Below are 12353 nucleotides of genomic sequence, written 5' to 3'. Positions count from 1 at the left end.
CCTCTCCAGTGAGCTTGCCTTGCTTTGGGAGGCATCTGTGCCCTGTACTTTGACAAACAGTTCTGGGCAGCTTAACTGGTTTGAACAATTTCTATTAGCTGTTTCTTTTCTGTCCTCAGATAGTCCTTTAGCTTGTCTGATTATGTGTGGGATTTATCATACATGATATATTGGAGCAGTGGGTTAAACCCAATCTTTTTTACTAGATCCCTGTCTTGAACTGATCCAGTGTTTAGCTCCACAGTGTTATGACACATCTGTTGGCATGTGAGGGTGAAGCACAGGCATGGAGTGGATGGGAGGAGAAGGGGACTGTTACAGCTGATGCCAAGAGAAACTGGACCATCATTCACACTTGCATATTAAAAAAGATTCTTACTACCGTCCTGCTTTTAACCACCATAGCTTACTAGAAAACCAGAAACATTAGGTTTTACTTTTATTTTCTTTATCAGATCTTTGAAGTTTATGGTAGAAGTTTCATTTTTGCATACATGGTTGCAACTGACATGCAAGTATTTGTATACTATGAGCATCAGGGGTTCAGTGGACCTTCTCAGCTTTGATTTCTGGATATGGTTTTTCCCTCATCCATGGTCTCCATGCAAGTTTGGGAGAATTTAAACTTTTTTCAGTTACTTGTCAGTCTTGCAAAACCATTTAATTTAGCTCAAATGTGGTGTGAGTTCCTAGCACTGATTTGAATTCAAGGTCAGATCTACTTAGGGAATATCTAACTGGCTAAAGTTGAAAAAGTGCTATTAGATATTGAAAAGTGATGGTAATTGCTATTACTATTCTTCCCAAGTTTTTGAAAATACCTTAAAGGCTACCATGTAAATAAAGCCTCTGTAGACTTATGCAGTATGTTTCACCTATTCACACATTGCTTGCAACATCAGGGACTCTTACATTTTTTTAGCTTAGGCTAGCTTCAGTCTTTTCTATTAGATGTTAATTGTTCTTTTTCTCCCCTCCTCTCCTCAGGAGAAGAAATAATAGCATATAAACCACCTGGATTCAATTTGATGTATCATCTTTTGAATGAGTCTCCGATGCTGGAGTTGTCCCTTAGTTTGCTAGAAGAAGGGGTTAAACAGCTTGATACTTATGCTCCATTTCCTGGTACGTGCCTAGAATTTATTTTTCACATGAAATTAAAATGCAGGCTCAGCAGGAGTTAAAGCTGACATTGCATATCCTCAACTTGATGTTGTTTATCTTGTATATAAAAATTGTGTTTTGGGGGGAATTTTCTGAGTAAACAACTGACACATTCTTTGTGCAAGGCTTGATGAATACGGCTTATGAATGCAGTCTATTTAACTTATCTTTATTTTTGTATGATTCTTTGTTGCTTGTGTACTGCAGGGAAGAAGCATTTAGAGAAAGCTGTACAATATTGCCTCGCACTTCTGAACTTAACCCTACAGAAAGAGAATCTTTTTATGGATCTGTTGCGGGAGAGCCACCTTTCCTTTATTGTCACACCACTGGAGCAGCTGCTTCAAGGAATCAATCCTCGCACAAAAAAGGCAGATCATGTGGTGAATATTGCTAGGTATGTGCAAGGTACTGAGAAAGGTTGAGTTTTGGAGACACAGAAGTGTTTGGATCCTGGTCCTTTCATTAGTTTTACTGGCCCAGGCTTCTCTGAATTTTTTTTTTTTTTTTGGATGTGCAGAGGTGTCTTCACAGGTAGTGTGATCTGTGTATTGTCTAGTGCAAGACTGGGTCCTGTAATTTTGGTTTTTCTTTCTGAATCTTCCCCTCATGGTTTCTTTCTGATTGCCTTCTGTGTACTGTTTCCCTTGCATGTAATTTTCAGCCTTGGACTTTGGTTGTAGGAGGGTAGAATTTCAGTTGGTTGATACTGACTTCGTGAATATTTTACATTATTGTCAATTAGTTACTATATTAAAAGTATCAGACTAGTAATCTGAAACTGTTTCAAATGTGAAGCTTCGGGATTTACACTTCCCGCTGATGCCTTCTGTTACTGTGATTTTGTGATAGCTTTACAAACAAACCAATATAGATGAATAGTAGAATTGAGTACATTAAAAAAGTGATATTCTGACATGGCATGCACTAAAAAAATGAACTCTTTCTATACATGTCTTGTTGGCTTTCATTTATGCTTCTTTTTTTTACATACCATTTTAATCTAGCCTTTATTGGGTACGTGCCATAGTTGATTTAACCTGGTTTTGGTTTTTAATGACACTCATTTTCTCATGATCTGAAGTTATTTTCTCTATGTATCTTATGTGAGCCTGTGACCAGTTGTTTTTAACTTTTTCTTCAGTGTTTAAGGTAGATTTTGAGTAAAAACGATGGTAAAAATTCACAAGGGATTCCATAATCCCTACTTGGGCTGTTGCCCCATTTTGATAGAGGAGTGTTAAGTGCTTCATGTAGAGTGAAATTTTGTTTGTAGCTTTAACTTTCTCTCATGTAGTTAGATTTGTAGATGTTTTGGTTCTCAATATTGTTTGGGTTCTCACCTGTGCATTACCATTGTAAAACAGAAAAATTTACAACAATTTCATTCCAATCATCTGGTGCTTTTCAAGGTATCTTTATCATGGAAACAGCAATCCTGAACTGGCTTTTGAAAGCGCCAAGATTTTGTGCTGTATTTCTTGTAATTCCAACATCCAGATGAAGCTAGTTGGTGATTTCACACATGATCAGGTAAGTGCCAGTGTCTTTGGATCTGGAAAGAGAAACTGGAGGAGAAAAGCCCGGTGCTCCATAGTATTACTTGAAAGTGCAGGTTTCCAGATTAGGCATGTTTAAAACTGTTTTGTCGTATATCTACCTTCCTCTAACAAGTCTTTTACTGTGGCACTGTGAAAAGCAATTACTTCACATACTGAAAAATAAAAAATCATGGATGTTTGGAAGAAGAAAACATACAGTATTCTTTGCAATACAGAGGCTTTTTATTGACTTCATAGTCTTTAGCCTTTTAGGATAATTTTGTTAGGCTAGTTGCTGTCCTCCTTAGAACAGCTATGACTCTTTAAGTTCTGCTTATTAACTAGGTTATATAATTTTTGTTTAGAATTTCTGTCAGCTTATACAGAAGGAATTCTGAAAGGTGTTTCTTTTTCAGTAATCTTAAAATCATATTCATTTCTATCCTTCTATTGTTGCATACAGAGTATTAGCCAGAAGCTGATGGCTGGGTTTGTGGAATGTTTGGACAATGAAGATGCAGAAGAATTAATTAATCCAGATGAGGGTATGTAAAAAGCTTCTTTAAAATGGCTTACACTGTTGTATTTTGCATAGAGTAAAATTAATGAAAGAGGTGAAGAAAGTGCTTTTAATTCAGAAAACCTTTTTCTAGTGTTGCTTTCTGTAGAACTGGGCCTTCAACAGAATGAAAAGCACCAATGTCTTGTTAAGATATGTCCATAGTATGATAAGACAGCTACAACCTAAGGCTGTTTTCAAAAAGCAGCTATTTAATGTTGTTCTCGATGTATCATTTGGAGCTGTGTTAATACTATTTTGAAATTCTGGTCTCATATCCCTCTGTACTAATAGAAGTTGATGCCCTAGCTTTCTTGTGTGCAACTTGAAGGCTCTGCAGATTATTCCATTAAATGTATTTCATACTTACTCCCTTTTTTTTTTCTTTTTTTTTTTCCCCCCCAAAAAATATCAAGAGCTGGAGCCTGAAAAGAGGCGAGCACGAATCCATCATGAAACAAGGATTCATATTCTAAATCTGCTTATCACCTCACTTGAGTGTAGTCCTCCCAGCCTTGCTCTGTATCTCTTGGGATATGAACTGAAGAAACCTGTCAGCACCACAAATCTGCAAGATCCAGGTATGAAGAGGAAAAGTTAAACTGGCATGTAGACAATTCTGTTACCAACACTGAGGATATTTATTGGAAAATCCAGAGAGAGAAGCAATTTCTCTTAATGTTATGAATACGACATGTTCTTTTTCTAGAAAGCTAAATTAAAAGATATGTTGATGCCCAAGTGCAGCATTTAAATGACTTCAGCATTTGATCCTTTAGCTTGGATTTTGGAACAGACTTTAGCTTTGGGTTGTGGAGGAAAAGATAATTTAGTAGTGAAACATTGACTTACTACTATTTCTACACTGTAGTTGTGTCCACAGGACAAGGAAATTAATTTCATGACCCAAGAAATACCTGTGTATGACAGTATGGGAATTTTCAAAGCAGATTGTCACTTTGAAATAGTTGTACTACTTAAGTACTCCTCAAACTCCTGTTTAATTATATGGAAGAAAAACAATTTTGTTGCTTAACATTATAGAAGAAAACCTTTTAGCATATGGGGTTTCATTCTGCTGCTAGATATATTAGTGTGTTTAGAGACTGGATTGAGAAGAACCCTGAAGAAAAGGACTTGGGGATGCTGGATGATAATAAGGTCAACATGAGCTAGCAGTGTGTGTTTGTAGCCCAAAAAGTCAATCGTATCCTGGGCTGTGTCAAAGGAAGTGTAGCCAGCCAGTTGAGGGAGGAGATTTTTTCCCCTCCAGTGTTGAGACCCCACCTGGAGTACTGTGTCCAGTTCTAGGACACAGGAAGGATATGGAGCTGCTTGAGTGAGTCCAGAGTGGGGCCACAAAAATGCTTAGAGGGCTGGAGCACCTCTGCTATGAAGACAGGCCAAGAGAATTGTGGTTGTACAGCCTGGATAAGAGGGAGATCTTACAGTAGCCTCCCAATACCTGAAGGAGGCAAGTAGTGTTAGGACATAATGGCTTTAAACTGGAAGAGGGTAGGCTTAGGTTAGACAGGAAGAAATTCTTCACTAGGAGTGTGGTGAGACACTGGCACAGGCTACCCAGGAAATTTGTGGCTGTCCCCTCTCTGGACATACTCAAGGCCAGGTTGTCCAGGTGTCCCTGCCTCTGGCAAGGGGTTTGGAACTAGATGATCTTGAAGGTCCCTTCCAACCCAAACCATTCTATGATTCTGTTATTCATTATATGTATTTAGATATTCATATGTATGAAGTTTGGCTCCAGTGTTAAAATCTCCTTCCCCTTTCCCTTGATTGCAGCGTCAGTTGCCTTTAGGAGCGTTAGTCACAAAATGGTGGTAACTGCAAAATAAAGAAAGGCATTTAAAGCTCTTCTTTTAAATAGTCAAGTCAATATTCAGTTAAGGGGAAAGAATTCTAATTTTCCTTTAGTACCTGTAAAATATTAAAGAATCAGTTGATTTTTTTAATAGAACTGAAGTGAAAGTTCTTATGTAAGTTTGGATGGCATAATTTCTCCTCTTTCACCAGCATCTTAAAAGGCTACACACTAACTGTAAATGTTTTTATTAGATTTTTCTGAAACACAGTTCCTTCTTTTATATTAAATAAGAGAGAAAACAAATTGTTGGATATTTCTGATGCAGCTCTGTGGAACAGTATAGTGCAGCACAAGGTATTTGAACAACGTAGTTTCTGTAATTTTTTTGTATTAGCTTATGCTTTCTATGAGGGAAAGTAAGATCAAGAATACTAAGAAATTATCTTTATATTTTAAGGTGTCTTGGGTTGCCCACGGACTTGCCTTCATGCGATTTTGAATATATTGGAGAAGGGGACCGAAACAAGGAATGGGCCTACAGCAGTTCAGGAATCTCCTCATCTTGCAGAACTCTGTTACCAGGTATTCAGCATATTTTCTTTTGACTCAAAGTGCAATTATCTACTTCTTAGTGAACATAGATGGTTGATGATTTCTATAGTTGTTTCCTTTTTAAAAGGCATGTGTCAGGTTTTTATATACATTGAGCTCTTTCTAGTCTAACTTCTTTGTGAAGAAGAATTACCTTGTAACACAGAAAACAGAGGATCATGTTAGAACTCATTGTTAGAACTTGGAACTGGAATATACTTTTAAAACTAATGTTCTAAATATTTTTGGTGAGCCTTTTAATATGTTGTCACCAATTGCCTTTCTATTTAATTTTGAAACTGCACTTTGCCAGCAAGTGAGATAACAAATAACCACAAATAAGCCAATGAAATTATCTTCTTAATTCTGTAGCACTGACAGAATTTATGCACATCTGAGAGGGTGAGGTGGGGAAGACAGCTGAATTAGATGTATGTGCAAGGTTGCTCACACTTGGACTTAAATTATATAATCATGATTACACACCTGTGCCATGTTGAGAATCTGTGGAATCTAGACAGGATTTTACATATCAGTAAAAGTGAAAGAGGCCATACTGTAGAAGGAGGAAAAAAAATACATTTTGTCTTTGTGAGCCTGGAGACTGAGAAAGATGCTTTTAAGTGAGCTAAACAAACAGGCTTATATAATGTCATGTGGTGGGCAGATAGTCACTTAGAAGACTTACTGTAAATATTATAATATTGTTTGAGCAGTAGAACTGTAGTATGCATCTTTTTATTTGGTGGTTGGTTAGTTTTTAAAATAAATTCCATAAATGTGTATTTACTGTTTTTGATTGTCAGGTGATCTATCAGTTGTGTGCATGCTCTGACACATCAGGTCCAACTATGAGATACCTGAGGACCAGTCAGGATTTCTTATTCACTCAGCTGCAGTATTTGCCATTTTCTATTAAAGGTAATTTTAATGCTAAGATAAGAATGTGCATGCTTAAAATTCAGTGCATCTTTTGACTCCCTAGGAATCAAAGAAGAAACATAGGTACCAGTATTAAACTGAATTAATTACTGCCTCTGCTAACCTTTTAATTTGCAAAGATTGATCTCTGCCTATTTAGGAATATTACTGACAGTGAACTTTTTAAGAAAGTGTTAGTTTTGAAATACACCAAGTCTCCAGAAGTAAATCTTAATCTATATTTAAATAATCGTTGTGGTTTTGTTAGATTATGTTACAGAAAAAAAAATTAAATACTAATGCTACAAAGAAATGAGAGGATAGGAAGCTGGTGGTTGTAATTACCCATATCTTCCCTTCCTTTAAATGAGGAAGCTTTTATTTGGTGATAGCATTAATTTTTAATTTAATAGATATGTATTCAGTGTTTCAGACCAACATTTCTCAGGTGTCTTAAAATGCATAAAAGTACTTCTACCCTTTATCAGATGTTTGTCCATTAGTCCTTTGTTAAATGATAGTAAACTTAGCATTTGGATATGTTTAGCCATCATGGGTAAAGCATTTTAGATGATTCTTAATTATAATAAAATCTAAATTAGATGAATATAAAACATGAAGATTCTTGGAGACCCATGTTCAGGCCTTATCAACTCTGATTACAAAGTTATAGTTCACTTTGGGTAAATGTCTGATTATTTTCACTGAAATTATAACTGACCATATTTGCTCATGAGGCACTGCATTCTCCACAGTGACTCCACAAGTCAGAGGTCATACCCAGATTTTTATGTGTATATTTTACGTGTATTTTTATGTGCTCTTAGTTGCATGTATGCATTTGAATTGTTTTCACAGTAATCACATGTTCATTTAATAGCTTTTGTCAGGTCTTAGTCCCTTTATCTTGTATACAAACGGTGAGCAGATAATAAGTCGCCACATCCTATAAAAGCTTTCTCAAATTAAAAATGCTTTCTTTGGAGTAAGTAGTATTATTTGTTCAGCTTTATAGTTGTTTCCTTATCCCCACCCAGAACATGAGATTTCAACACTGAACCAAATGTCCTGGCTGATGAAGACTGCAGCTATAGAAATGCGGGTGACATCACTGAACCGCCAGCGCTCCCACACGCAGCGGCTGCTGCATCTGCTGCTCGATGACATGCCTGTGAAACCATACTTGGGTATGGGGAATTAACTGAGGATAAATAAGCTTGAATAAACGGAAGTGTGAGGGATTTCATTGGAATTCTGTTCTCTATTAGCTTGTGACAGAACATTTGCAATATTAGCTCTGGAATTGCCACAGGAGAGATGGGAAGGAAGATGATGGTGGTTGCAGACTTCAAAGTGAAAGAAGTCGGGGCATCTTTTTGTTCATTGCTGCTTTGTCTGTGTTTCGTTTGTGAAACTTCTAAATGTATACACTGATCCGAAAAATAAACCTAGTTTATGGAGTAGGAGAGTGGAATATAAAAAAATTAATTTTAAAATAATTGAAATTTTAATACATTTCAGAGTTGTTACTGAGTAGAGAACGTGGAGGGTCTTTGTTGGTAAATAGCTTTAGATGAAGTTTTCTCAGTCTTAACTTCTGTCCATCTGTCCCATATTTTCAGTCCTCTCTCACAGAAGATAGTAGCTACAACTCAATTTGGCTAATGACATTATAACATCACAAAAATGATACTTAACCCAAATGTGCCTTGGAATGCAATGTTAAATAAAAAACCAAGATTTCAGAGTTTCAGAACAGAGTAGAAGTGAATCAAGAGAAATAGAAGCAGGTGACAATAGAGCTCCTTACATGAAAAAAATAGAGTAACTGGAAGATACAATGGGCTGCAGCATTATGATGTGTGTATCAGTTTTATGGGTTTGAAAACTGTCTCTTCATCCTTCTGGAGATCTGAGTACAAGAAACTGTTTAAATATCCTACTTGTTTTACAATGTTTGTCCAACTGCATTATTCATGTGGAGGGTGGGTGTCTTTTTAGGCAATTCTAGTACTATCTGATCTGTATTTGATAGCTTCTGTGAGATACATAGTGTTTTGGTAAGCCAAGGCTGTACTGGCATTAGAAGTCTTTGTCAGTCTGTGCAGTGCTCTCTTCATCTTTCTCTTTCAGTATTAATAAAGGAGGTGTCATTTTTCTCTTAGATTGTTTTTAAAAATTATTATATTTCATTACTTTCAGCTGATGGTGAAGGAGGGATGGAAGATGAAAGTCGATCAGTCAGTGGGTTTCTCCACTTTGACACTGCTTCCAAAGGTAAGCATTATGGCTCCTGATCATTTCTCAGTAAAGGTTTATCTGATTATGAATGGGGCTGTATCTAGGAAATACACTTTGAAAAAGAAAGTCATGGACTTCTGAAAAAGCAGCAGTACATGGAACAATTCTATTTAGTGTGGGCAAAAAGAGTTCTAGAACCTAGATATAGATGGTTGAAGTGAGTGAAAGGAAGTCATAAGAATCTATGTTTAAGTATCTATGGGAAGGCAGAATTGGAGTGTGGCAGTCTATAAATTTAGTGCTAGCAATAAAAACACTGAGACTGTTGCTAAGGCTGAACATACTTGTCTTTTCATGGCAAAGAATATAAAAAAATATGTAACTTCATAATCCTCAGTATTTCTAAGTTTCAACAAAAGACTGCATGGTTCTCATGCCACCAACCTGCAGGAGAAAAAATGAAAATTCATATTTGTTAATGTTGGATTATGTACAAACATATCTAGCAGGAGAACATTGGAGTATAACACAAAAATTCAAGGCTCTCAAAAATGTTTTAAGCCCGTTGTACACATTGATAGCACTTTGTGAAGATGTAATGTTTTCTTTTGAAACTTTTTGTGTTATGATTTGGATTTAGAAAGGTAAGTTAGACTCCTATTGTCAAGTTTTTTTTCTTTTCCCTGTGATATTTCTGAATACAGTTTGAATTTACTTTTATTTCCAGTACGCAGGAAGATCTTAAGCATCCTGGATTCAATTGACTTCAGTCAGGACATTCCAGAGCCTTTACAACTGGATTTTTTTGACCGGGTTCAGATTGAACAAGTCATTGCTAATTGTGAGCACAAGAATGCACGTGGACAAGTGGTGTGCAACGTCAAAGTGAGTAGTGGCCTATGTTCTCAAATTGAATGGGCTATTTTGTATGTGATGATGGAAATTGAGTGTCTTAATAGTACTGTGAAACCTTCTTTCACATAAGTCTAGGTGTTTCAAATATGTTCATAATTGGTGCAAACTATCTGGATTAGGTTATCTCTTCACCTGTGTTTTACATGCTCATTTCTCCTTGCCAGTAGACAGATGCATCAGTTTAAAACACTTTTGAGGAAGTGTTTTCTGTCTTGATGTTTTTGCTGTCCTGGAACAGCCAAGTGGTATTGCAGACAGGACATCTATCTTATGTATATTATTGGTCTCCAGTACCCAAATGTGTAGTACTATATATGTGTACATGATTATGTACACAACTTAGTTATGTACTGTTGTAGTTCTTGGAGGCTTTAGTTAGGGTAGCATCACACTGTTTTTAGTACTTGACAAGTGTATGATGAAGAGCTGATGAAAGCACAGAACAACTTACAACTGCAAGGAAATGAATGAGTGGAAAAATGAGAAGTACAGGGAGGAAATCTAGACAGCTAAAAATACTGCTGTATTCTAATGAAGTATGGGAGAAACCTAAAAAATTAGAAAAAAACTTATTTGAATCTCAGTCCTTCAGTTGTGTCTTTTGTTATGAAGCCATCTCCTAAATACTGTTAGGAGGGACAAATACATTTTCTTTGTTACTAAAGTTCTTTCTCAACTTTTTAATTTCAGTACCTTCACAGAGTTCTGGTTGCAGAAGTCAATGCCCTTCAAGGAATGGCAGCAATAGGCCAGAGACCTTTACTTATGGAGGTAAGTATAGATAAAGTAAACTACTGTTGTTTGAGACATTCATAATGAAAGGCCTTGTGAAAAGCAGCTTAGAAATGGGCTGGTCTGTCTTGTTAAAATGTTTAATAGCAACTTTTTTTTCCCTAAGGATTAATAGATAAAACTGTCAAATTGGAATCTGTCTTTATCATTGAATTCTTTTAACATATTTTAGCTTAATTTCTTTATTTTATGTTTTCAGGAGATCAACACTATCCTGCAGTACGTAGTGGAGCGGAACAAGCTGCTGCAATGTCTCCATGCAAAGAGGCATGCTTTGGAGTCCTGGAGACAACTGGTGGAAATTATACTCACTGCCTGCCCCCAGGATCTCATACAGGCTGAGGACAGACAACTGATTATCCGTGATCTGTTGCAGGATGTACATGACAAGGTAATCCTAAAGTGAAAAATCAACCCCCTCCTTGAACTTTGTTGTCATATCTTATTGTGTGAAGGAGAAACTGCTCTTCAAGTAGAATTTGCGATTGTAATCCAAAAAAAAAGTTTGCCTGCCTTTAGTATTCTTTTCAGTTTTCTGATTGTTACTAGGCTGAAGTTGAATGCACTGTGGCCAGAGGGGATAGTCTGTATTTCTTGGTAGCTACTGTTGATCTATGAATTGTATATTGACAAATTTCAAAGTAATTTATTTGGTATAATCCAGTATGATGATAGTCTGGAAAAGTAAAGCCAAGAGGGAATCAGTTGTTCTTTCTTTAACTTAGCTTTAGATATTTTACTAATAAAGCAATTTGAATGTTAGCACATTTCTTCCCTTTCCCCATCCTGCTTGTGGCTTGTGTAAATAAAGCCCAGAAGTCTACTGGTTTTCTAAATGTAGTTGTGTTCAACTCATCTTTCTGAACAAGTTTCTGATGCTACTGGTTTTGATTTGTTTTAAATCGTGCCCTGTTAATAAAATCTTTATTTGTACATAAAAGAAATAGCTGAGAGGCTGAATTAATTGCTTTACTATCTCATTAAGTCAGACACCTTTCTCCTTTTTTTCTTTTTTTCCTTTCTTACTTCTTCTGTATTAAGATCCTTGATGATGATGCTGCTCAGGAGTTGATGCCAGTGGTGGCAGGGGCTGTGTTCACCCTTACTGCTCATCTGAGCCAGTCCGTGAAAACCGAGCAGAAGCAGCCGCTGACACTCCCTATGGCAGAACAGTCCCAATACATCTTGATGCTGGATGGTTCTTTTGCCTCATCACCTGGCTCTGAGAGCATATCCGTGGGTTTTGCTTCCATTGGTGACTCTTCCCTCCACATCATCTTGAAAAAGCTGCTGGATTTCATTTTGAAGACAGGTGTGTGGGTCATTGCAGGGGGTGTGGGAATTCCAACTACCAAGAGTAAAAAAAAAAAAGGTCTGAGCTGCTTCCTGTTAATGCAGTGAAAATTTTTATTATGTGGATCTCACAGGATTAATAGAGATCCAAGTGATGTTACTAACAAGAAAAAGAGATCACAGAATCACACAGAATCACAGAATCCTAGGGGTTGGAAGGGACCTCGAAAGATCATCTAGTCCAACCCCCCCTGCCAGAGCAGGGCCACCTAGAGTACATCACATAGGAACGTGTCCAGACGGGTTTTGAATGTCTCCAGTGAAGGAGACTCAAGCAGAAGAGAGTTGTGATTGTAAAGGGAATTTCATAAATACACTTCTCTGGAGCAGCATAAACTCGATGAATTAATACACTTTATGTGGAAAGTAGAAAACTCTGGCTTCAAATATCTATTTGCTTTATTAGTTTCTGCCAGCAACAGTGTAGAAAAGTTAAATTAAGTGTCAGTGGAAG

At 36.8% G+C, this 12353-nt stretch overlaps 1 protein-coding gene across 3 annotated transcripts in view; it reads left to right on the top strand.

Annotated features, from left to right (window-relative positions):
- Positions 1-12353, top strand: part of NUP205 (nucleoporin 205) — a 46307-nt gene that overhangs the window by 21703 nt on the left and 12251 nt on the right. Inside the window, exons 17-29 of one of the 3 annotated variants that reach the window (XM_030466751.1) lie at positions 988-1125; positions 1372-1561; positions 2577-2697; positions 3169-3250; positions 3681-3845; positions 5544-5668; positions 6484-6598; positions 7636-7785; positions 8801-8875; positions 9567-9724; positions 10445-10525; positions 10746-10937; positions 11588-11858. In XM_030466751.1, coding sequence (XP_030322611.1) covers positions 988-1125; positions 1372-1561; positions 2577-2697; positions 3169-3250; positions 3681-3845; positions 5544-5668; positions 6484-6598; positions 7636-7785; positions 8801-8875; positions 9567-9724; positions 10445-10525; positions 10746-10937; positions 11588-11858 — 1863 coding nt within the window. The remainder of the gene's footprint in view (positions 1-987; positions 1126-1371; positions 1562-2576; positions 2698-3168; positions 3251-3680; positions 3846-5543; positions 5669-6483; positions 6599-7635; positions 7786-8800; positions 8876-9566; positions 9725-10444; positions 10526-10745; positions 10938-11587; positions 11859-12353) is intronic. The other 2 variants (XM_030466761.1, XM_030466769.1) reach the window with 2 other exon arrangements.

The sequence above is a fragment of the Calypte anna genome, chromosome 1 (assembly GCF_003957555.1).
Source record: "Calypte anna isolate BGI_N300 chromosome 1, bCalAnn1_v1.p, whole genome shotgun sequence".
NCBI lineage: Eukaryota > Metazoa > Chordata > Aves > Apodiformes > Trochilidae > Calypte > Calypte anna.
This window is presented reverse-complemented; position numbering and strand designations above follow the sequence as displayed.